At 52.6% G+C, this 24,974-nt stretch overlaps 1 protein-coding gene across 2 annotated transcripts in view; it reads left to right on the forward strand.

The window, feature by feature from the left end:
* CACNA1E (calcium voltage-gated channel subunit alpha1 E) overlaps nucleotides 1-24,974 on the forward strand; it is a 360,811-nt gene that overhangs the window by 286,112 nt on the left and 49,725 nt on the right. Inside the window, exons 14-26 of one of the 2 annotated variants that reach the window (XM_066261292.1) lie at nucleotides 86-198; nucleotides 569-700; nucleotides 1,174-1,246; nucleotides 2,056-2,173; nucleotides 4,561-4,628; nucleotides 5,329-5,426; nucleotides 9,465-9,521; nucleotides 10,652-11,299; nucleotides 11,700-12,007; nucleotides 13,356-13,518; nucleotides 14,660-14,789; nucleotides 15,395-15,454; nucleotides 16,171-16,277. In XM_066261292.1, coding sequence (XP_066117389.1) covers nucleotides 86-198; nucleotides 569-700; nucleotides 1,174-1,246; nucleotides 2,056-2,173; nucleotides 4,561-4,628; nucleotides 5,329-5,426; nucleotides 9,465-9,521; nucleotides 10,652-11,299; nucleotides 11,700-12,007; nucleotides 13,356-13,518; nucleotides 14,660-14,789; nucleotides 15,395-15,454; nucleotides 16,171-16,277 — 2,075 coding nt within the window. The remainder of the gene's footprint in view (nucleotides 1-85; nucleotides 199-568; nucleotides 701-1,173; nucleotides 1,247-2,055; nucleotides 2,174-4,560; nucleotides 4,629-5,328; nucleotides 5,427-9,464; nucleotides 9,522-10,651; nucleotides 11,300-11,699; nucleotides 12,008-13,355; nucleotides 13,519-14,659; nucleotides 14,790-15,394; nucleotides 15,455-16,170; nucleotides 16,278-24,974) is intronic. The other variant, XM_066261291.1, reaches the window with a different exon arrangement.

Consider the following 24,974-nt stretch of genomic DNA (forward strand, 5'->3'; position numbering starts at 1 on the left):
GAGCGCTGTTGATTGCTGAATACCAGAATGTTCCTCTCTTCTCCTCCCCCTCCTCCTCTGACTATGGCTGGGTTTGGCTCTTTAGGTCACAGTGGGCAGTATCTTTGAAGTGGTCTGGGCAATCTTCAGACCTGGTACGTCTTTTGGAATCAGTGTCTTGCGAGCTCTCCGGCTTCTAAGAATCTTTAAAATCACCAAGTAAGTGATCGGAATCTGGACCATTCCCAACCACCTTTGAGAGTGGGAGCTTCTCTCTGCCTTATCATATAAATATTTCCTTCCATCGCCTCTTTTCCCTCCCCACATTTCCCTTCCCAATCCTATCCCCCACTCCATTCTTCAGCTCTTCCTCCTACTCCACAGATCAAACCAGAAAAAACATCTCTGATGCCCAGTCCCATGCCACATTCCCCAGAGGAGCTACCCTGTTGCTGCCATCTTTCTTTCCTACAAACATACGAATGCAGCTTAGTTACCGACCACCGGGCAGATAGATAGATGCCCAGCTGGACTCGGGGATAAGCTGGTATTCACTGTTCACTGCGGTAATGTCGTCTGGGTTTTGTAGGTACTGGGCATCCCTACGGAATTTGGTGGTCTCCTTGATGAGTTCCATGAAGTCTATCATCAGTTTGCTCTTCCTCCTCTTCCTCTTCATCGTGGTCTTTGCTCTCCTAGGAATGCAGCTGTTTGGAGGCAGGTAAGCACCGATCAGCTTTCCACCCAGGGGGGGCCTTAAAACTTCAGCCTGTGAGCACCGTGCCCACTAATCCAGTCACTGTGTTACCTCCCGTGTGCTCCTGCCCATGGTCCAGATCGACCCCTGTGTGTCTTGCGGGACAGGTGTCTCTGCTTTTCATCTTTTCACGCTGTGCAGGGCTCTTGTTCCAGGGACCCTTCCTCTGGAGCTGTCCCCGACATGGACAGCGCAGGGCCCTGTAACTCAGGATCGGCCCAAACTCCGTCTCCTTACCCACGCCCTTCACAGAGCGTAGTCCTTCAGTCATAACCACCAATACCGTCTATACAAGTCACATGGAAGGGGGACAGTGTGGGGAAGAGGGGCCTGTGGGCAAGGGGGGAAGAAGAGGTGACAGTGGCATAACCTTGGGAAGGGAAAACTTGGTGGGCGAGAACTTTCACTGGGCTCGTCTCTCTGAATTGCCTTCTCAGGTTTAACTTTAATGATGGGACTCCTTCAGCAAACTTTGACACTTTCCCTGCAGCCATCATGACTGTATTCCAGGTATGAGGCCAACGAGCAGTTTAACCATGTTCTGTGAGGTCCCCGGGCACACGCTGCAAGGTGACGATGTGTTAGGAGAACCCTGCTCTTCCCCTCCAGACTCCTCCCAGGCACCTGGGTGTGCCTGCTTGTTGAGGAGTCATCACCCCAGGAACGCCTGGGCTGTCTGTAGCTCTGTTCTTACCAACAGTAGAAGAGCCCTGCTGTGATGACCTTACAGCCTTCTCCCTATATTCATGAGTTCGTAAGAGATGTTCAAAGACATCCAGTAACATAGTGCATTCAGGGTTTTCTGAAGCCAGAAGCATCTTCTGACACATGACTATTTAATGAAGTATTTTTCTACCACCTCCCCTAAAGACTTTATAAAGAAGGGGGAAATTCAATATAATGTCTTTCTTAGACCTAAAAAAAATGTTTGTTTAGCCAGAATCTGAACCAGAGGCTGAACCAGAACCCCGGTTTCTGGAACTGGTGCCTGTAATGTGGCTGTCTTCGGCAGCCCTGGTGACGTGGGGAGTGACTAGAGCACCAGACCTGAGAGGTGACTGGAGGCCAGCAAAAGGGAGGTGGGAGGGGCTCTGGAACTTGAGGAATAGAATCTTTCCTTTTAACGCCTCAAATTCTCTTTCATATCACAAGAAGGTTTAAGATGATTCATGGGAGTGACTTGTTACTTCCCTCCCTGGTAGGATGGCCAAGTGAGGAGGTAGATGCAAAAGACTCAGACCCAGACCCTTCCCCTGTGCCTAGCCCCGTGTTCTCAACCCGCTCCGGCCCCTGACTTGCCTGTGGTTTGCTTTGCACAGATCCTGACGGGCGAGGACTGGAATGAGGTCATGTACAATGGGATCCGCTCCCAGGGTGGGGTCAGCTCAGGCATGTGGTCCGCCATCTATTTCATTGTGCTCACCTTGTTTGGAAACTGTATCCTTTTTAAGATGCTTCTCTTGATGCTGCCAGACCAGCATTTGAGGAGGAGAAGTAGTAGGAGGGGGCAGACGGGGAGGTGGTTGTGTTGTGGAAGAGGAGAATGGTGGTGGGAGAGGGGAAAGTGGAGGAGGAGGAAGAGGGGGTGGTGGTGGAGGAGGAGGAGGGGGTGGTGGTGGAGGAGGAGGAGGAGGAGGTGGTGGTGGAAGAGGAGGAGGAGGAGGAGGAGGTGGTGGTGGAGGAGGAGGGGGTGGTGGTGGAGGAGGAGGAGGAGGAGGAGGTGGTGGTGGAGGAGGAAGAAGAGGAGGAGGTGGTGGTGGTGGAGGAGGAGGAGGCGGTGGTGGTAGAGGAAGAGGAGGATGGTGGTGGAAGAGGGGAAAGTAGAAGGGGAGGAAGAGGAGGTGGTGGTGGTGGAGGAGGAGGAGGGGGTGGTGGTGGAGGAGGTGAAAGTAGAGAAAGAGGATAGTAGTTAGGTGCAGGAGGGGATGGAGGAGGAACAGAAAGGTCATGATGGTGATGGTGGTAGAATTGGGGTGGGGCAGGGTGGGGGGACAGACATTGCTCCATGTACTAAGAGAAACAAGGATCCTAATCTTAATGAATTGGCATACTAGTTGGGTAAAGGGGATAAATACTAAGAAGATAGAATATCATCAAAATCCATAACATACACAATAACGTGAGGCTGTGACATTAAGTGGTTGGAGATACTATGAGATGTGGAAAAGAAGAGAGACAGAGTAGGCTGAAACAGTGGGCAGACTATAAAACTCTTGAGTTAATTTCATGTTACTACAGAACAGAGCCAGCCACATAGTAAAATATGGAAAATACTAGCACTGTGATTAAGGCTAGTACTACTAAGCATATCTAGTATTAACCACATGTATGCTATTCGTGAGTCTCTGTATGTACTAAGTGCTTTACGGGTACTATTTTATCTAATCCTTACCTTATAAGTTTTAGGAGAAATAATTTTATTAAGACTAAACAATTATTCAACTGTAAAGGGAGAGTAGAAACCAAGTCCATTTTGTTCCAAAACCCATATCTGGTCATAGGATTTCAATCAAGAAAGATGAGGTTTTAATCCCGGCAACTCTGCTTACCAGCTGTGTGGCCTTAGGTAAGTCACTAAACCTTTCTGGGCTTCTAGTTTTCACAGATGAAAGGAGAATAACTATATCTTCTCTGTTGGTTGTGTATAGCAAATGAGATAATTTATTTGAATGCACCTTATAAACTACAAACTTCAACATGGTCATTAGATGTTTTGGGGGAGTGGGACTTGCCTTGAGCTGGGATCAGTAGAGTGAAATTGGAGAGCTATGTGAGACAGCTGTGGCTTTGCATCTTCTATCATCTCACAGAGAAAAGATGCCCCTTTAGCTTTTCTGCCCTAAAAACTAATAGGAGCCAGAGCAGACTATAGACTGAAGAGAACCCATGCGAAGGAAACTGCAGTGAGTCACGGAAGTGGAAGGCCAGTTTGTCACAATGGCACCTTTTCTTTTACTCTGAGGGTAGTCAGACCTGGGCTTTTCTGCTAGAACCAGTTTTTTTGTTCTGTAACACATAGGCCTCAAAGGTGGTTGGAAAATTGAGACCTTAGAGCAGGGGTCCCCAAACTATGGCCTGCAGGCTGCATGCGGTCCCCTGAGGCCATTTATCCGCCCCCCCCCCACCGCACTTCCGGAAGGGGCATCTCTTTCATTGGTGGTCAGTGAGAGGAGCACTGTATGTGGCAGCCCTCCAACGGTCTGAGGGATAGTGAACTGGGCCCCTGTGTAAAAAGTTTGGGGACCGCTGCCTTAGAGAGTCGAGGATAGACTAAAAATGGGTTCCATAATGATCTTGTGTGCTCTGACATTTTGTTAAATGAAATATAGAAGCCATTTAGGACGAGAAGAATGAGAGAAATAAGTTAACATCTCGCTATTGAGAGTGGGTCAGTGGTGGGGTTGTGGGCTCTCGTTTTTTTTTATCTTTAAGAACAGAACAGCATGACTGGTCCAGCTGGGCTTCAGTTCTAGCCTCCCAGAAAGGAGAGATGAGCTCTGACATTGAGTTCCCTACCCATCTTGTTGATCAGTGACTCTCTGTTCAATATTGGTGTGAGTAGACGTCATAGCTGTTTGGAGGCCTTCTCATGCCATTCATTCATTTTTGTCCTGTACAAAGAGGTGATAAGCGGAAGGAGAGAAGACGTGTCCTCCTTCCAACAGAGCCGCATAGTATCACTGCCCTCCTCCCACAGCCCATGCGTAAGTGACTCCCGGGGTAGATTCTAGTGTCCCCAGCAAGAAGAACATGGAGATGCCTTCTCAGCCTTGCTTTGAAGCCCCTGCTTTTCTCACGTGCCCATCCTTAACTCCTCACCCCAGACACGCTGCTGAATGTGTTCTTGGCCATCGCTGTGGACAATCTGGCCAATGCCCAGGAGCTGACCAAGGTAAGCAATGCTCTCCCGGAATCCGATGGTTCTCTTGTGCCATTGGATGCCCTCTGGCCTTGGGGGCTCTGTCCAGAAGTCTGCATTGTCTGACTCCTCCTGGGAGCTTCTGGACAGTTGGAGAACCACGCACCCATAAAGGAGGCCTGGTTCACTTTCACTGAATTGGTGACTCAAGCCAGCTTGGCTCTCCGATGGGGTGTAGAAAGTAATCGCGTAGTTACTATGAACTCTCAAGCGGCCACTTTGCTGGTCTGTAAACTGAAGAATAAAACAGTAAACCCTTGGACCACTTAGCTGTGCAGGGAAGAGGGCACAGCCTTGGCGCTTTGCTTTGGGGACTCTGCCCAGAAGGGCCTCTGTTCCACCACCTCCAAACAGAACAGTGGGCAGGTGTCAGCTCTGGCCTTCCCAGGCGTGGCCAGCTCCACTGAAGGCTGGGGCGGGGGCTTGACTTCCAGGGCTCTCCTGGGCAGCCTAGGGGGCGGAACGGAGCCCAGAGTTGCGGCCATGCCGGGACTGAGGAGGCCCGGCCGCCGGCCCCCTGCAGTCCCTCGGCCAGTCTCACGTCACTCCACCTTGTTTCACCTCTTTCCCTGCACTCCTCACCCCTCCCGGCCTCCAGAACTCCTTCCCAGGAGAGCCCGGGGGCCACCCTCTCCATCAGGAGGCCCCAGACACATGACTTCTTTGTGTCTAGGATGAGCAGGAAGAAGAGGAGGCCTTTAACCAGAAGCATGCGCTGCAGAAGGCCAAGGAGGTCAGCCCAATGTCTGCGCCCAACATGCCTTCTATCGAGTGAGTCACCTGTCGTCGTCCCCCCCACATTTCACCCTGCGCACCTGTGCTGACAGGTAGTTCATCAATTCGGAAACCGTTTATCTGAGGGCACCTACTCCATACCTGGAAGTGTCCTGTGAGTGCTGCAGTGAGCAAGGCAGAGTCTCTCTTCATGTGGAGCTTTTATTTCAGTGGGCAAGATCAATAATAAATCATTTTCAGTAGTGATAAATGCTGTAAATTACATGATACGGGGTAATAAGGCAGAGGAACCTTATTAATAAGGCTGGATGGAGTACCTTCGGGCAGTCTGGGAGGGCTTCTGGGGAGAGGTGACATTTGAGCAGAGACCTAAATGTGTATTAAGCATCATGTGACATTTGAAGGAAGGGTATTCCCCAGCAAGTGGCTGGTGTGGAGGGACCCAGGAGGAATAGGACGAAACAAGGGCAGGGCGGCAGGCAGAAGCCAGCTCCGAGAGGTTCCCAAGGCCCAGGTGAAGGATTTTTAGCTCTTATTCTAGTTGCAACCCTGGAAGTTTAAAGTAGAAGGTGGCTATAACATGATTTATACTTTTAAAATGTCACTCTGCTTGGTGGAGAATGGATTGTTGGGACAAGAGGAAGGCAGGGACACAGAAAGTTGGCTCTTAAAATGGACGTAGGATGATGGGTTTAGAGCGGAGTGGTGGCGCCGGAAGAGGAGAGGGAGTGCCCGTCGGCCTCTATTTTGGAGGGTGACCCTGTGGTGAGCTGCTACTAATGGATTAAATGTGATGGGGGGTGAATAAAAAATAGGAGAAATGTTTCTCCCTGGTTCTAAGGTGTGAGGTGGGGGAGGGGGTACACACGGGACCCTGGAGAGCAGTGGGAAGCCAGGGTTTATTTTGGCCACATTACATTTGAGAGACTTACTAGCTGTCCAAGTGGAGATGTTGAATAGGTTGTTGGTTCCGTGAGTCTGAAGCTTAGAAGAGAGAAGTTGGGGTCAGACACAAAGATTTGGGGGAAGCCATTTGCATTTGGATAGTACTGAAGCTGCCCAGGGACAGTCAAGGTGGAGAAGGGGTGGGCTGAGAACAGAGGCCCAGACCGCCCCCTCCCCAGACCTCGAGGTCTGGCAGAAGGGAGGCCCACAAAGGAGACGGACGAGGGGCTCCCGGGAAGCAGGGCGGGAACCAGGAAGCACAGTGTCCCAGCGCTCGACAGAAGGACACGCTTCAGGAAGGGGGAATGGATAGTGCAGTCACAGACTGTTGAAAGGCCGTGTGAGGTAAGGACAGCAAAGGGGCCATTCGGTTTGGAATCATGAGAGCTGTTTAAGTGACCTTCGCCGGAGCAGCTGGAGTGGCTGCTGGGAGCAGCATCCAGCTGAGGGGTTAGGGAGTGGACGGGAGGTGATGGCGTGGTCAGTGAGGACAGATTCTTAAGGACCCAACCTGGGCCTGTGGCTGCGGGCCGAGCTGGGAGCATTGGGCCTGGGCCCCGCATGGGGCTGGGGGAAGATGTTGGAGGAGAGGCCAAGGTGCGACTCCAGCAGCATGGAACTCCTGTTGCTTCCGGGCCTGCATGAGGACTGTGTGAGTGGCCCTGGGGTATCCATGGAGAGGGTCTGAGACCCCCAGGAGGTGGCACCAAACCCTGTCACTGACTCGTTGACACTAGTAAAAGTGGCGCCTCCCCTTGCAGGAACACTCGCGATCCTTTGTGGAGCCCTCTTTCCCATGCATGGCCCTCTTCTTGCCCTCACCTTTCAAAACTGGGAAGGTCTGGCCTCTGGACCGCTCCTCTCGGAGTGAGAAAATTACACTCCCTCCCACCCCCAAATTCTTTGTTAAAATATAATGGAGGAAAACAAAACAGCTCCTTCCTCTCTAGAATATTCTCTGGCCCTTGAGTAGTTTCTACCCTACCTTCCCTGAACTCATGAATTTGAGTTAAAAATACATACACATAGGTATCCAAACATGCCACTGGGTAGGACTGGCTGTCACTTGCAGTGGGTGGCTCTGTTTGCCGAGATGAGGAAGCCTGGGGGAAGAGTGGGTTTGGAGCCGTGACTGGGAAGGTGCTCGGCCCAGAGTAGAAGCTCGCTATTAATGGAATGGAAGAATGAATGAGATGCCGTAGGCAGAGGGCGGTGGGTGTTGAGCATTGTGTATATCCGGGCGCCATAGGGTGGAAAGGTAACCGTCCAGGACGCACAGAGGTCCAGGCTCTGGCTGTGGTACGCGTGGTGCCGTGGGCAGGAATTACATCAGGAATGTGCACAGCGCTCGAGAGTCCAAGCAAGACAGTCGTGGTCCCTGGGGAAGTGGGGAAGGAGCTTTGTGACATACCCAATGGCCAGAGTGCTTTGTGAGCTGTGGGGAAAGAACCTGTTATGATCTTCAAACCTGTTTCTTTGAAAGGGGAAGAATACTAACTGGCCTTCCTGGTCCACAAGTTGATTTGGGCTGTGTGTGAGGTCACAGCTGCATGGGTCAGAGATATGTAGAAGTGTCTCTGGGTGATGTGAGGAAGAAAGGCCTGTTAACGGTTCTGATAGGGTGTGAACTTGAATTTTTTTTCATGTGCAAGTGCAGAAGAAAAGAGGAGTTTGAAGTGTGTGTCTAATCTGTGTGGGAGTTAGCGAGTGGGTCTCTCTTTGCCTTGTGCTTACGCGTGTGCACACCTGAGCATGCGCAGGCACGTGTGTGCAAGAACTCTTCATGTCCTTACACTCTTACACACGCCTCTGCCTCCAGTATTTGAATAGATGAGAATTTGCAGTGAGAGGGTAGGATGTGCTTTTTGTAGTGGGCGTGCGTGCCGCCCGTCTAGAGTGTGGACTTCTATTTCTGTACGCGGCCCATGCCTCCTGGCACCGTCGCGCCACGTGTTCCTCGTCGCATTGCAGCTGTTGAAGCTGAGGAGTGCGTGCAGTTGGGCAGCTCGCAGGTGTCCACACAGTGATGTCTCCACCCATCCTGTGGGTGCTCATGTGCCTCGTGCTTCTGCCAGACACTAAGGGAGGCTACGAGGGAGGCTGAGACCAGCTGCCCCTGCTCTCCCGGCCCCACCGAGCCTTGGGCTCTCCAGCAGATAGGGACATGGCCGTTGAGTAGTGCTGGTTTTGTCTAGCTTATTCTCCATGGGTGGGTGTCACTTTTATCAGGAAAGGAGCAGCATTTGTCAACCTCCAGGTCCTAGTGGGGTCCACTGGGCCAGACTGGTTCTCTCAGCCTAGGACTGGGGCAGGCTCTCTCCGCAGCCCCGGTTACATTTCCTCTGCTGTGCATTCACCTCAGCTGACAGTCTTATTTTTCCAGGGGTCCTGTCTGCCCCTGCGGGTGATGTCCTCACCATGCCACTCTGGCTTTCCATTGCCTCTTTGAAAAGGCACAGCAAGTGTGCATGTGTGGAAGAGATTTTTCCCTGTGCAAGGCTAAGACAGTTAATAACGGGCCTCTGGCCAGGGCCACTGCATTGCGTAGATGTAGGTCTCACCACTCACCTCCTGGGCTATGTAGATGGTGGTCCTGGGTGGTGGCCCTGCCTTCAGTCATGGCTATTTTTGTGACCTCCATGGTGTGCATGGAAGAGCATTTGTTCACTGCCCGTGGTGTGAGATTGGAGAGAGGAGTTGGGACTCACACCCACGTGACTCTGTCATCCCATCCTAGAAATGATTGGGGAAAATACAACTTTTCATTCAATTTTATAGGATTTCCAAAATAGGTTTCTGAAGGATATTTAGGCAGAAGTGTGAGTCCCAGTGGGGCGTGATAGCTGAGCATCTGAAGCAGGCGACTCAATGGATTGAGAGGAGGACCCTTTGTGTCTGTGTGTGTGTTGCTGCGGAGTCTAGGGCCACGTGTTTGCCTAGAGCCAGGAATCGCATCGCTCCCTTGGAGAGCGGAAGGCGGGGAGTTCGTGGAGGGCAGCGGGCGTGTGGAGAACGCGTGGGCACACTGGGGACTCTGGACCTGTCCCTGCACATCAGCAGGTCGCTGTGGGGCTTGTGGTGGTTCCCAGAGACTGGGGTGAACTGAACATGTTCGTTTTTCTTTCCCAGAAGAGACAGAAGGAGAAGACACCACATGTCGATGTGGGAGCCACGCAGCAGCCACCTGTATGTGTGGACCGGTTTGCGTGTTTGTGAGTGGTTACGTGTGGGCGCGGGGACACTGTGTCTTTGTCCTTGCGGTGGACAAAGTGGTGCGCGCGCGTGTGTTCTGTGCACATGGTTTGTGGATATGCCCTACTGTGCCTTTCCACATGTGCTTGTGTCAGTGTATGTCTAAGGTGTGTGACCCTGTGTGCTGTTTGCTCATCTGTGCGGCCTGTGAGTGGGCATGTGTTGGCGTGGGTGTACCTTTCACGTAACCAGTTGTGTACAGCCACACATGGGCCTTAGTGAGGGTATGTGTGGACACACGTGGGTGTCCCCTTAACAGTCTGTGGCTGGGAACGCACAGGCACGTGTGAGTGAAGGAGCAGGTGACTCCCCTTCCGCCGTGTGAGCCCACTCCACATGCTCTCCCGTGCATCACGTTTGTGTGTTCTTGCCGCCACATGAACACTCCTCTCAGCCCTGAGCTGACGGCTCAGCAGCAGTTCTGAGGATGAGCTCCTTGGTCACTGCCCGTGCAGTCCTCTGAGGCTTTAATCAGCTGGTGTGGAAATAGACCCGAAGCACTCTTCTTTGTGATGCCAAGACATTTTGTAATGTGGGTCTGCTTGTCGCTGTCGTCACCTTGTGATGGCATCTGACCATTGAACTGCTCTGCCCTTGCAATTCCTGGCTGGAATCTGAGAGGGAAAGGAGGAGGGAGACCAGGGAGGAAAGGTCTCTGGCTTGCACTGGGGGCCCGTGGTGGGCACAGCGTGGGACAGGTTGATGCCCTGAAAGAGAATTAGAGCTGGGGCATGGGTACCTAGGAGCCTTTGCACTTCGCCCTGCAGGCCCGGGGGGTTGGGCACTCATTCCAGGGTGGACCCCACCCCTACCCACTCCCCCAGCTACTGCAGAGCAGGGATTCGAGTGGACAGACCCGTGAACTGGGAGGCGCTGGTCCAGCCGCCCACTCCTGCGTGGCCCCTTCTGCTCCTTGCGTCTTTCTGTGCTTCCTGTCTGCAGGTCCTGGGCTCTCCCGTTTGCCCCTCTCAGCATGTGTCTTGCCCTTTCTCCGTGGCCGCTGAGGGTTGCCCTCTTTGGCCTTCAGCTGTCAGGTTCTGACCGTGGCCTTCGCCCTTTGCCAGGAGGGAGCGGAGACGCCGCCACCACATGTCGGTGTGGGAGCAGCGCACCAGCCAGCTGAGGAGGCACATGCAGATGTCCAGCCAGGAGGCCCTCAACAAGGAGGAGGCCCCGCCCATGAACCCGCTCAACCCCCTCAACCCGCTGAGCCCCCTCAACCCGCTCAACGCCCACCCCAGCCTCTACCGGAGATCCCGGCCCATTGAGGGGCTGGCCCTGGGCCTGGAGAAATGTGAGGAGGAACGCATCAGCCGCGGGGGGTCCCTCAAGGGGGACAGAGGGGACCTCTCAAGTGCCCTGGATGACCAGAGGAGCCCCTTGTCTCTGGGAAAACGAGAGCCACCGTGGCTGGCCAGGCCCTGTCATGGGAACTGTGACCCGACCCAGCAGGAGGCTGGGGGAGGGGAGACTGTGGTGACCTTTGAGGACCGGGCCAGACACAGGCAGAGCCAGCGGCGCAGCCGGCACCGCCGGGTCAGGACGGAAGGCAAGGAGCCCGCCTCCGCCTCCCAGAGCCGGTCAGGCAGCCAGGAGCGGAGTCTGGATGACGGTGTGACCACCGAGGGGGAGAAGGACTGCGAGCCCAAGGGCAGCCACGGGGGCCAGGAGCGCATGGGCCGGGCAGATGGGAGAGCCCAGGACTTAAGGAGGTAAATGAGTCCCAGAAGCACCCTGGGGGCACATCGCACGCTGGTGTTTGGTGTTCAGGATTCTTCAGTATAAGGCTCTCTGAGCCTCAGTTTCCTCTTTTTAAATGGAGGTGATGCTAATGCATCCTTTATAAGGAATGTGCAGAGATGACAGGCAGTGGGGTCTGTCCCCCTGAAAACCAGAGTCTGTTCTAGGACATCTGTTGGCCATGGGTCATGGATGGGTGGATGGGAATAAGGAACTGCCTCCGGGTCTTAGCCCCTCTCTGCCTGCCTGGGTGGGAGGCAGCAGAGGCCCCATACTTCCCAGTGGGGCTCCTCAGGGCCCCCTCGCCTTTCCCTGCTTTGAAACAGCTTCTTCAGATCGGAGCACCAGCTGTGTCCTCCTCTATCTTGACAGGACCAACAGTCTGATGGTGCCCAGAGGCTCCGGGCTGGCAGGAGCCCTTGATGAGGCTGACACACCCCTCGTCCTGCCCCAGGCAGAGCTGGAAGTGGGGAAGGCACTGACGGAACAGGAGCCCGAGGGCAGCAGCGAGCAAGCCCTGCTGGGGGATGTGCAGCTGGACATGGGCCGGGTCATCAGCCAGAGTGAGCCCGACCTCTCCTGCGTCACGGCCAACACGGAAAAGGTTGCCACTGAAAGCACCAGCGTCACCGTTGCCATCCCCGACGTGGACCCCCTCGTGGACTCAACCGTGGTGCACAGTGAGGACACAGTCTCTGTCCCCCGTCACCCCATCCCCTATGCCACAGTCTGGGGGGGTCATGGCTCCAGAGCCACCCCAGTAAAGCTGTGCGGAAAACCCCACCAGCAGGATGCAGTCATTCTTCAACAAGTAAAAAACAGTGACAGTTTTATTCTGATTTGCAGGAAAAATAAGTTAGAGTTTTCTCAACTTTAAGTTTTGTCCATAAAATGTCCTTAAGCCTTTGGCCCCCGTGACCACCCTCGGGTCTTCAGAAAGATTATGTGTGATTTTGTACATAGGTATATAGTCAGCTATTTGGCTTGTATGAATATTTGATGGCCTCTTCCAGGACTTCCAAGGTGCCCTGCCACCTGGACAAATTAGGGGCCGTCTGATGGGGCAGAGATGGCAGGAGGGCTCGGGGACCCTGGCTCTGTTCATTACGTGGCTTCCAAAAATCTTCAGTCCCTTTTCAGGCCTCAGCCTCAGTTTGTCATCTGTACAGCGAGAACACTGATCTCTGAGGTCCCTGTACTAACATTTTATAAACTTATAATATTATCTATTATTTTTCTCCTCCAAGCTGTTGGTCACTGAAAAGAACAGTGGGAAGGGTTGCCTGGACCCCTTACCCCACTTGTTAGCCTTGACCTCTGTGCCACTGAAGCCCGCTGTGACCCACATATGAAAACAGAGACACAATCCCAGGAGGTCCCCAGTCTTGGCCCCTTCGTCCTCCCAGTCCTGGAATGCAGTCTTGGACCCACATTCGCATGAATATTGCATTCTCATCTTTCCACTAATTATGACTGGGAAAAGCACAGCCAGAAAGGCAGCCGCCAGCAGAGTGATGGTTTCTAAAAATCTTCCACTGCAGTGTGATTTCACTGAAAGGATACCGGAGTTTAGCTTAGAAACCCGAATTGGCCGGATGACCTTAGGATAGGTGCTTGACTTCCCTCCACCTCACTTTCCCCATCTGTGTAATGGGAACAATAATACATGCCACTCAGGAGGTATCGGTGTGAAAATTCAGTAAATGAATAAACACAAAGAATCCAGATTTTAGATATAAATAGACTTTGTAAACTTTGCAGCAGAACCCACCCTTCTGCTACTCAGGGAAACACGAGGAGAATGAATGATGTATAGGGCAAAGACTATCCCACACAAAATTAAGGCGAGGGTAAGGCCAGGAGGAGAGCGAGGGCTGCAGTCAGTGTCACTAACAAACACCCCGATGTTTGCAGGGCACCTCGCTCGGCACGTTCCCCGAACCCTTTCCCGTCCTCTGGTGGAAAACGAAGGGCTCCCTTGTCACATGTGGCAAGGTTTGTGAAAATGTCAACGTGTTCCTCTTGCAGTTAGCAACAAGACTGATGGCGAAGCCAGTCCCTTGAAGGAGGCAGAGGTCAAAGAGGAGGAGGAAGAGGAGGAGGTGGAGCAGAAGAAGCAGAAGGAGAAGCGTGAGACGGGCAAAGCCATGGTGCCCCACAGCTCCATGTTCATCTTCAGCACCACGAACCCGTAAGGCCCCTCCCCACCTCTCTCCCCTCGGTCCTGGTGAGCAAGAGGGGTTTGGGCCAGTGCAGGGTGATGGAAAGATGGGAGGATGAGGGTCCAGTCATCTTCCTGGCCCTTCCCAGTGGAATACGGCCAGACATGAGCAGCCCCCAGGGTGCTCACTGGTTGAGGTGGGTCGTGGAATTATGGAATTAGCCTCTGAACTCTGTTAGGTTTAAAGAGTAATTTAAGGCAGGAAAGCATGGGAAACATCATAAGGAAAGGACGCGTTGCCTGTTCTCTGGTCAGTGGAGGGGGACTGGGGGTAGGTAGGAAGGAAATCTACTTGGGATGTGTTACCACATAGTCCATAGAAGAGAATACGGGACCTAGAATAACTAGATCGTCCGTTGCTATTTAAGGGTATTGGTCCCATTGCCCAATCCAGAATCCATGTGGCTTTTGAAATGGGTGTGCTTAGGGCCATGAGATGGGGGGTGGCAGAGAAGAGTCTGGAAGGCTAGATTCAGGAAAGATGGAATGTTGAAAGACAAACTTTCTTCTGCCCTTTAATTGAGCAAGATATACACAGCTTCTGAGGCTAGAAAGACATTTTTCCATGGCCAAGTGGGCCGTGTCCAGACAAGGCTCTGAAAAGGAAGGGACCTGGGTGAAGGATGTTCAGGCCAGCCGTGGCCAGAATGTGGTCTGTGGGATACAGTCACTGTAATCGGAATGCCTGAAACTCGTGGACACCTGTGGTGCTTTCATCGAGAATCTTAGAATCACAGTCTATTTATGTTTCTTGGTTTTTCTGATCTGCTCGCTCTGCCCCAGTTTCTATACAGTGGAGAGCAGACGTTGAGATACAGTGCAGGGCACCCCGGGAGTGTGTACTCGGATGCTGGCTGCTCCCCACGGCTCGGACGTGCTCTCAGATAATGTATCTTGGCTTGTGTACTGCAGCCTCCAGCCAATCCGATTACCTTCCCCCTCTGGGGCTTTAAATCAAGGGCAGCGCCTGAGAAATTAAATTGCTCTCCCCACGGCTTCCTCTGGCCAGGGCCTGGCTGTTTGAAAGAAGCTGATGCTTGGGGGGTGGGGAGGCGGGATGGGGACAGAAGGAAGTGGGAGGTTCAGTGGGCCCCCACCCCCACCCCCGCAGGATCCGCAGGGCCTGCCACTACATCGTGAACCTGCGCTACTTCGAGATGTGCATCCTCCTGGTCATCGCGGCCAGCAGCATCGCCCTGGCGGCCGAGGACCCCGTCCTGTCCAACTCGGAGCGCAACAAAGTGGGTGCCCGGGGCCCTTTGCCAACCTTCCTGGGGTCCCATTCTGGTACTTCCCCATCCCAGTAACAGAGGTGACCTGAGGAAGGTCGCTGTGGGATGAGGAAGGAGTTGAGAGGTCACTGGAGCCCAGAAGGGCTTTGAAGGCGGTCTGCAGCCACGCCGTGGGCTGGGATGTGCGGTCTGACACAGGACACGGGTGTCGGTCTGACATAGGACATGGATGTGAAGTTGAATAGCGAGGGGTCCTAAGGGTGCATGTCAGGCGGTAGGGAGGTGGGGAGGATCAGAACTGACAAGGATTCCAGGTTCTGAGCCACAACTATGGCTGGAGGTTTGCGTGGCAGGTGAGACCCAAGAAGATAAGTTCTGGCCAAGGGGAGGGAAGGACCGGCCACCCCGTTGTGCAGCTCCAGCAGAGCAGGAGCCATGGCTTCTCTTTCCTGGGCATCCAGCTAGCAGTCACAGTTCCAAGCTTTTTGTTCTGCAGTAGGAACAAGTGGGGGTTGGGGTGCTGGCCGGCCCGCGGGTTCCTTTGTGCAGTTGGGGAGCGTGCCGCCCTGGGGGCTACCTAGAACCTCTTCAGCTCCACTGTGTGTGTCTTGCAGGTCCTGAGGTATTTTGACTATGTCTTCACTGGCGTGTTCACCTTTGAGATGGTTATAAAGGTAAAAGCCTCTAGAGAAACCTTGGGTGGGTGGGGTTTGGCTGGGTCACCTGTCTGCACCTCTACTTAGTGCACTTCCCTAGTGCTGTCACCTACGAGCCAATGACAGAACCTCAGTAAGGCCCCTGCAGACCTCTCCTGTGCCCAGGTGACTGTCTGTTTAGACTGAGGCTGACCTGTGGATGTGACCAGAAGAGGAGCCAGGCCCACTCTCAGAAGGCCATGGGCATGCACACTGCCTTGGGGACTGTAGTCACCTCCCTGACATGCTCACTGGTCTGACGCTGGTGTGTGCCACGGTCAGGGGTAGGCGGGGCTGCGTTCCCCTAGATTCCACCCAGCTCCAGCCGCATCACCGCCCCTAGTCTGTTCCGCATCACTCTGACACCCACATTTCTGTCTGGTGCCCAGCCTCACCCACCTGGGATTTTTCCCATCTGTGTGTATGTGGTGATGCCTGGGGCCCTGGGCCACTAACGGAAAGAATGTGGCAGGGCTCTGTGAGAGCCGAGGAGTCTAGTTGAACCCTGGTGGCCGTGAGAAGGAGCCTCCGGCTTCAGCTATATGAAGAGAGCCTGTCCTCTGCTCTTTAGGTCCCCACATGGGGTTGGTTGTGGGGACGATGGCAGTGGAGTCACTGCCATAGGGAGCCAGAGCTCAGGGCACACATTGCCCGTGCCCCCTGGGCTCATCGATGGCTCTCCACTTCTTCTGCAGATGATAGACCAGGGCTTGATTCTGCAGGATGGGTCCTACTTCCGAGACCTGTGGAACATCCTGGACTTTGTGGTGGTGGTCGGTGCACTGGTGGCCTTTGCTTTGGCGTAAGTAACTCTTTCCTATTGGAGTCCCTTCCCTCCATCCTTCTTGAGAGCCTGGCCAATTGGGGGCCATCTCTGGGGACAGCCTGAGAAACTAGATCGCTGCAGGGTGGTGCCCGGGAATGCTGTTCTGGTGGCCCTTGCAGAGCTCCGACAGCCCTTCCGCTTTAGCTCGCATGCCCCGAGTGACAGGGCTGGTGAGAGAGGAGTGGGGAGCACCCCTAGGGACAAGTTGGAGGCCTGGCCTTCCTTTCTTGGAGATGAGTAAGGGTGGGCAAGCACCCACCTGTGTGGGCAGTGCCTCCACGGGCTCAGGGAAGGACCCAGGCATGGCTGATGTATTCTTTTTTGCTTGATTCTGTCAAAGGAGCAGCTTGAAAGAACTATGCAGAGGGTAGAGCAAGGTGGTGGATCCCAGGCTCCTCGGCAGGCTCACGAGCAGGGGTGCCCCAAGCTATTCCAGGGACATTAGAGCCACGTGAACATGTCTAACTCCAGGAGGAAAGACTTCGTCATCCTTCCTGATAACACACATCGGTAGATGTTCTTACACCCTCATTTAGGTGACTACACCATGTTCATTACCTTCGGGAATTTTTTTTTTTTTTTCAAACATTGATCCAGCTGTAGCAGGTTTTCAAACACACTCTGACATTTCCTCTGGAATCCAGCCAAGGAAAGGGATGTCCCAGCCCTCCTGGATGGAGCTGGGAGATGGGCGTGTTGTCAGGGCCTTTTCCCTAAGCTGGGGGATCGCGTGTCCCCGAGAGTGGGTGGCTCTGTCTGTGCCTTGTTCCACCACCAGAGCAGCTTTGCCCTCATCCAGGCGACCCAGGCGCACCCCCTCCAGCCTCTCTGAGTACAGGGGGAGCCCAGTCTTCTGGGCAAGGCTGGCTGCACGGCATGAGGGGCAGGAAGAAAAGCTTGTGGAAGCTACTGTCGTTGATGGCAACCAGAAAAGGAGGGAACACAATGCCTCCCTGGGTTTGACCTCCCACAGCCCACTGTCAGAGACAGCCTACCCGCCCCCCCTTCTCCCCACACACCGTCAGCTCCCATCGCTGTCCCTTCCAGCAGAGCAGGGAGTGGGCTGAGAATTAAGAAGGCGTGTTCCTTATGTGGCCGAGGGCAGGGAACTCTCCGTCCACAGGAGAGATGGAAGCGCCCAGCTGTGGAAATCTCCCAGAACCTGGAGGTGGCCTGGGTCCATTGCTGCCCCAGCCATGGGTGGGTGGGTGGGGGGGTCAATGGAGACAAAGAAGAGCCAGGGGGAGTATGGCTTGTGACCATGAGCTGGGCTGGCAACAAGTCTTGTGTCTCTTGTCCTGAAGGGCACCAATGCACTAACCCTCTGAGGGTCAGGTGTAATCACCTGCCCCTCTCGTAACCATAACAAAGCATCCTGTTAGATAAGGCTGAGCTATTCCAGAGGAAATGTCACAAAAACATGGTGTTTCTCAACCCATTATGAAGGCAACTCTGGCTTTATCAAAGGGACCCCCAGGTCCTCTTCTCCCTCCTCGGCAAGAAGCACTGAAGTCTGCCTTTGTCCTCAGGAGGCCTGCATTTTTTGTTAGAGATAAGTAATACCCACAGGGTCTGAAAAGGTCAAGTTTCCTCATTTTATCAATTTATTTGCATACATTGTTCACATATTGTTCTCTCTCGTTTTGATCTCAGTAAATAATGTGTCTCTTTCTGAAAAAGTAAAGGAGAGAGAAACACAGAGGAAAGAGCCTCACTCCCTCCTTAGGAAGAACGGGGCTCCCTGGGGTGGCAGCAAGGCAGAGCAGGAGCGAGGCTGTGGGCTGGGGAGCCGGGCAATCTGGACTTGAATCCCAGCTCCTCTGTGTCCCCGAGCATAATAGCAATCTAGTAACGCGCTTAACCTCAGACTCTCGGCTCTGATACGGAGACAAAACCAGTGAATGATAACTGTGAATTTCCTTCTTTATCTTTGCATTCTCTTACTGCATCATGAATCTGAATCTGACCACAGGCTGGTTTTCAAGACTGTTACATGCACGCACACACACACACACACACCGGTGCCTATGTACCTGGTAACAGGCAGGTGTGTTACCATGGGGAGGGAGGTGCATTTTAGAGGAAGCCTTGCACACCCGCCCCATGTCCACAGCCCCACTGTCTCCCCTCAGATCCAGAGTGGTGACGGGCTGGAGGGTTGTCATCTGTCTTGTTCTTTCTTGTCCCTTTGACACACGGCAGTGGTGGCTTTGGTGTTGGCGGCAGGGGAGGCCTTCACAGCCCCGGAGCCGAAGCCTCCCTGTTGGTGCTCAGACCAGGTACAGTGCAGGGAACCCCAGGCATCCCCGGGTTCTGGGGCCCACGCTTCTGTGATGGATTCAGTTTTGATCCATCGTCTGCTTTTAGTGACGCCACTTTTTGACCTTTTTATTTATTGCTCTCTGAAATATCCCTAGTACCCGCTCACCCTCCCCCATCCACTCTCTCTTCTGTTTTCCTCCTTCTTCTGAGCTTGCCATGCAGATGTCCCCCCCCCCTTTCTCCTGCTCCCGGAGCAGGTCACACTCTCCCCTCCTCTGGCCTGTGTTGCATACGCCGAGGTCCGGGGAGCGCTGTTTCTCCTCGTGTGCTCGCGCTCCCTACCTGTTCTCTTCCTCTCCTCGTCAAGGGCTCCAGAGAATTCAGCTTTCCTGTCACTTTGCTGGTACTTGCCAGGGTCCTGCCTTCCAGGAGAGCTAGGGCCTGGCCTGGGCAGACAGCAGAGTCAACCCTGGTGTCCCCACCATGGGGCTGTGGACAGGGGCTCAGCCCAGCAGGCAGCCAGATGTGGGTTTTTCTGCAGGCTTTTTAAGGACCTCCCTTTTTGTAGCTACACCTTTCATTGTCCTGTCCTGCATATTTGCCTCTGGGAATGTCCTCTATTCAGACAACCTTACTCCTGCCCTGTCTCTCCTCCTTGAAAGTTGCCCCATGTTGGCAGAACTGGGAGTAGTTGCCATGACAACACCTTTAGGTGGTTCCCCAGACATGCGAGGTAACGTGGCAGCCATCTCAGACCCCAGCCCAAGTCCCAAGAGCAGCGCCCCTGAGCTAGGGGCGGGAATGGCCGCTAGCTGAATTCTCAAAGAAAGCCCTGTGGGCTACGTGCCCTGCTACGGCAGAGGCCTGCCCCTGCCTCATGTATGTTTTCCGGAAGCATATATGTTGTTTCTGTGGTGACTGGAGAGCACTTGCTCTCCTCTCTGGCTGCGTCCATCCAGGGAAGGGATTCTTTATAATGTAAGCCTGACAAATCCCGTCTGAGAGCTTGATGACTTTCTGGGAGGAGGGGGAAGGGGACTTGTAAGTTACCCGGGGACAAGAAAGTCAATGGAAAGACACGGGCCTTGCACCTTTCCTGCTCTTCCGGTCTACTTTACATTATAAAACATTTATGAGAACACTCGGGTCTCCTGCCTACAGCCCAGTGCCTGTCTGTGGAGGGAGTTGGGCGGGGTCTTGGCAGAGGAGGGGTACGGCTCTCTCGGTCCGCTGCCCACAACGTCCCGCTTGCCAGGCCATATGGAGACTCGTGTTTGCCAACTATAAATGTCCTGACTGTGCCTTCTCCCCTGTGAGGTTTCAAGAGAAGTCTGGTGAGTGGCTGGATCTGTGAAACCTTTCCCTTTTATCTTCTGCTTTCTGAAAACGAGCAATGTTCTGTTTGATCATTATTTTACACTGACGGAGAAGAGATTTCCACCCTGTTTCCTCACACCCTGTTGCCACCACTTGTGCTTCCCGGCCTCCTGGGCGGAAGAACGGGGATGGGTCCAGCCTTGGCATTTCTGGGTATCTGTACATAAGGCGCGTTCCCTGCCCCCCACCCCCCCCACCCCCCAGACCCAGCTGGGAAGGCGTGTGGCCTGGTGCCGGGCTGAGTTTGTGAGCCTTCCGGGACCCTGCACGGTGACAGGAGGTTCTCTGGTCCTCAGGTGTCATGTCTTCAGTGTTCAGGGAGGGGCTCTGGGCAGGCAGGTGGGCAGGGGACAGTGTCTCAGGAGGGAACACGGGAGAGGACTGGAGCGTTTGTGTGTGTGAGATCCTACACTCCGCCCCAGGGCCTCCCCCTCCCCCTCTCCATTTTCATTGCTCGCTCATTACTTGCCCAGATCAAGTCAGGTTGCCAGGTGAGCTAGCCTGAGTCGGATTCCGAATAGTAAACTGACTGCATATCATGGCTCGTCAGCGCAAATCGTTTAAAAAGAAAATAGCAATTCTGCCCCCCCCACCTCTTCCCTCACTGGGGTCTGAGTCACACTCATGCAGGCTCCCTGGCAGCTGACACCATTGCTGCCATCGTGGCGCAGCCCGAGGTAAGGCCAGGACTCCCTGCCATGCGGGGGATCTGGACCACAGCCACACTTGACCTTCCGTTAGTCCTTAGCCAGAAAGGAAAAACATGAGTCAGTCTGCCTCTTGATGCCAGAAGGATCCGGAATTCCCACATTCAGCTTTTATTGCATTCTTTTCACTGACGTATGTCACCTTCCTGACACTTGACGTGGTGCCCTAGTCTAAGATGGATAAGGTCTGTGGGAGCCGCAGTGGCAGAGCTGGTTCCGCGTTCATTCAGGGGAATACACAGGCACAGACAGTTTGGGGTGTGGAAGGAGGAGCCGCAGGATATGGTACTCGGGTTCTGGTCTAGCTTTGGGGACTCTGTGTTTGTGAAGGTGTGAATGAGCACACTCGAGAGTGGAGTGACTCTTTAGAACTGAAATGCTAGTATGTGCCTACACTCAGCAGAGCGTAGAAACAATAGAACCACCATCTCACTCGACACCTGGCCGACCCTTCCTCCCGTTCTTCACTGCCTGCCTGCGTCCAAGGCAGCCTCCCTCACAACCTCAAGCTTTGCCTTTGGGGAGTCTCCCAAAGGAAGCCGTGAGTACACGTTCGTCTTGTGGGGGTGAGAGGGAGTGGACAAAGTCCTGCTTCATGCAAAGAAGACCCGTTTACCACCGAGCAAGGCAGGTCATCCAGGTCCACTGTTCAGTGGAAGAAAATGAAGAACTAAAATTAAATTTAGCCATCAAGGCAACCTGTTAACTGTGGGGTTAGGATGCCGGCTGAGCTGGAATTGGACATTTCCAGCAGTGCTAGCAGACAAGAAGACGTTGTTCCTCAAGACTCCAGCTTTAAGTCACCTCGAGAGTGACTTTACCTGACTTTGTGCCCAGGCAGGGACACAGACGATGATTAATGTCCATGGACACCTGGAGTGCTTAATGCTGTATTATACTATAGCTGCTTTGGGAAAGTATAGGGAGGAGAGCCACATGGTGGGATGTCTGATAGAAAGAAAGAAGTTCCCAGTCCACCTGCTCTTGGCATTGAGTCCTGTTCTTTGATGAGCACTGGAGAATGTGTTGTCTATTACATGTGCAATCGATGCTGTTGGGGAACTCTCTGTGGAATGTATACTTGGAGATCTTTATCATTTGGAGGCAATGGGTGTGATGCCTACGTATTTTCTCTTTATTAACAAGCTTACATTTGGAAGATGGTTGGTTGTAAGTGGGATCTCAACCTATGGCCATAGAACCAAGCAAAATGAAATGGGTCCAATCAGAGAACATAGCCCGTGCACATGGTAGTCAACAATATGGATAATGAGACCCAGAAGCAGAAGGCACCCTGCGCGGGAGGGGAATCTTCACAGCCATGGGAAGAACCTGGTCCTGCAGGGTTAGTAGAGACCAGTCACACTGCCCTCAAATTTAAAAGTAGTTTTGGAATAATTCAGGTCAGAAGAGTTCATGAAGAGACTTGGAAGGTATGAGCTCAGATCATGTGACCTACCAGCCATCTGCTTAATCCACACTCACAGAGGCACAGCCTAGCATTATGAATTAGTCTCTAGCTGGGGGGAGGGAGGGTTGTATATTGGCTGGACTTCAACTAGCACCAGGACCTTATTAGAAAGATCAGCAGATGAGGGGGTTAGGAGTGTTTATGAAGACTAAGAACCAAGACATCAGGTCACTAGGCTGACCAGATTGAATAATAAAATTGCTAAGAGACAGTTAGATGCTTTGCTGTCTCCTGCTGCTTTTCCGTGCTTGGACAAAAATACTTTCCAGTTATAGAATGGTGCTGTGTTTTGCAAAGGAGAAAGTTTGCAAAAGCTTGTTATTGCATTTATCACTGGATAGTCCTGTTTTACAGCTGAGAAATGGATTACCTGAGGTTTCACTGGTTTGACTCATTTGACTTGTACAAAGCAAAGTGGGTTCTTAAGCAACTGATTTTTTTTTTTTTTAATTTCAAGTTCAGGGCTTTCTCTATGACATTTTTTTTCATTAAATGGGAGTCAGGGTGGCAGAGAGACAGACTCCCTCATGCGCCCCAACCAGGATCCACCTGGCAAGCCCCCTATGGGGTGATGCTCTGCCCATCTGGGGTTTTGCTCTGTTGCTTGGCGACCAAGCTCTTTTAGTGTCTGAAGTGAGGCCATGGTGTCATCCTCAGCACACAGGGCCAACCATGAACCATGACTGCAGGGGGTAAGGAGAGAGAGAGAGAAAGAGGGATAGGAGGGGTGGAGAAGCAGATGGTCACTTCTCTTGTGTGCCCTGACTAGGAATCGAACCCGAGACTTTCACATGCTGGGCCAGTGCTCTACCACTGAGCCAACTGGCCAGGGACTACAACATTAAGCTGTCCTCGATCTCTGATATTCTAGTTAGTTCCAAGCCATTGACCCCTATAAACTCAAAGTAGTGGCTTGGTAAGGATCTCTCCTCAGCCTACAGATGCTCAGTGTCTACCTGGAGACAGATAAGACCTACATGCCAGATGGAGGAGGCATCTCTGACCATGTCCATCTCACTGCTCGGTCTGTGCCTATTTCACCATGAACCCTCATAGACCCTAGACTAATGAAAGATACTAGTATAGTTGTCTCAGTATTTGAGCTCTGGAACTGCTGGAGTCTTTTGCTGTTTCGTTCTTTGTCTAAGACCCTCCAGCGGTTCCCCTCTGAAAAGGCACTATGACGTTGGAAATAAAGTCATAGATTTCAGAGTCAGGTAACCTGAGGTCTGAACCTCAACACTGTCCATTTATTAGCTGCCTTAACTCTCTGACCATCCATGCGCTCATCTCTAACTGGAAATTAAAAATAACTATTTTGATTTTAATAAGGAAAAATATATCCAATGTCTAATATATGCCCATGAGCGGTAGTTTTGCCTACCCAATCACAGTCCGGACACTTGAGGGAGGCTCCTATCAGCATGACCTCTTCCCTGCTCCGTACACTTAGCAAGCCTGTCTCTTCCCTAGTGCAAGAGATGCCCTCAGAACCCCCTGCTGGTCCCTCCTGGGCCTGGGAGGAGGAGAGGCTTTCCAGAAGCTGATGTCCCTGCTCTGCCTTCCATGGTGGGAGAAGTGGCTTCTAGCAGGAATCATTTGGAGCGCATGTCCTTTGAGAGAAGGGGAACCTGCCAGTTGAGAAGTGAGATTACAGTGAATGATGAGTGATTACTCCGGAAGGGTCTGGAGGGCAACTTGGCAATGGAGCTAGAAAATTCTCATCTTTTACTGATGAGACATAAGAGAAACATGGCTTTTTTTTTTTTTTCCTTTCCTGGAGAGCTGCCAGGAATGTATCGCATAGGTGGGAAGTCCATGGAAAATTGGGTGGCCCAATTAAGTCCCGGTTACCGTGGGACCAGCGCAACCTAGCCTGTGAAATTACTCTCAGATTTTCACATTAGAGTCAATTTTTAAACCCAGTACAATTTCACTAATTAGCTAGGCAGTGTTAAAAAAAAAAATCTGATTATACATTTAGTAGCTAAGCCTAGCAAGTATTATCAAATGATTATATTTAGGTGATTAGTGAAAAAGCACATGAATGCTTTCTGAAACAATGTGCCTCAAAGTGCCGGAAGAGTTGGAGCTGTTAGCTTGATAAAAGATCTCCTGTGCGATCTTGCTGACTCTGACAACGGCTTAAAGAACTTACAGGCGTAGAGTTGGGAAAGGTCATTTGACCTAGCCTGTGTGTAAAGGAGGACGTGTTTTAATTAATGGGGGTTAAGTTGTTGAGGCTCTTCCGACTCTGTGGCTTTGTTATCCAGGAGTCCTTTCATTTCAGATGGCAATTTGCAAGTCAGTGTTGAACATATGTCAACACATCTGAGAATGCAGGCATGCCTTTCAGCTGGCGCTCCAAATCGGAGCTTTTCCGTGGCTCCTGCGTGGTCTGAGACACGCTGGAAAATGTTCTGAGCAGTGACTATGGTTTATTTTACTTTTCACCTGTGTCTGATGATGACCCCTGCCTCAAATCCCTGGGAGTCAGAGTGAGACAAAGAGCCCCCACCACCCCCACAGTGCATTGACGGCTCCAAGGAGCCCTGTTTCCCAAAGTAAGGGACATACCACGATGGGCAGAGAGCCCCTTTATTCCTTAATAGGATGTTTTATTGGGATTCTGGGGCATAATTAATAGTAGGAAGCAAATTCTGTCCTTTGTCAAGGTGTGTGGGAGGAGCAAGAATTATTGGGCCTTTCTTCATAAGGGGGATGGGTGTATGAACCTCTGAGAACCTGCTCAGATGCTACTGGATATATGATGTAAGGGTCTTGGGGTTAAGGACCAGGTCTAAACAAAAATGACAGCCTGTCCATCCATAGATCCCACTCTGTTTTCTCACTTGG

Source organism: Saccopteryx bilineata, chromosome 2 (assembly GCF_036850765.1).
Source record: "Saccopteryx bilineata isolate mSacBil1 chromosome 2, mSacBil1_pri_phased_curated, whole genome shotgun sequence".
Classification (NCBI taxonomy): domain Eukaryota; kingdom Metazoa; phylum Chordata; class Mammalia; order Chiroptera; family Emballonuridae; genus Saccopteryx; species Saccopteryx bilineata.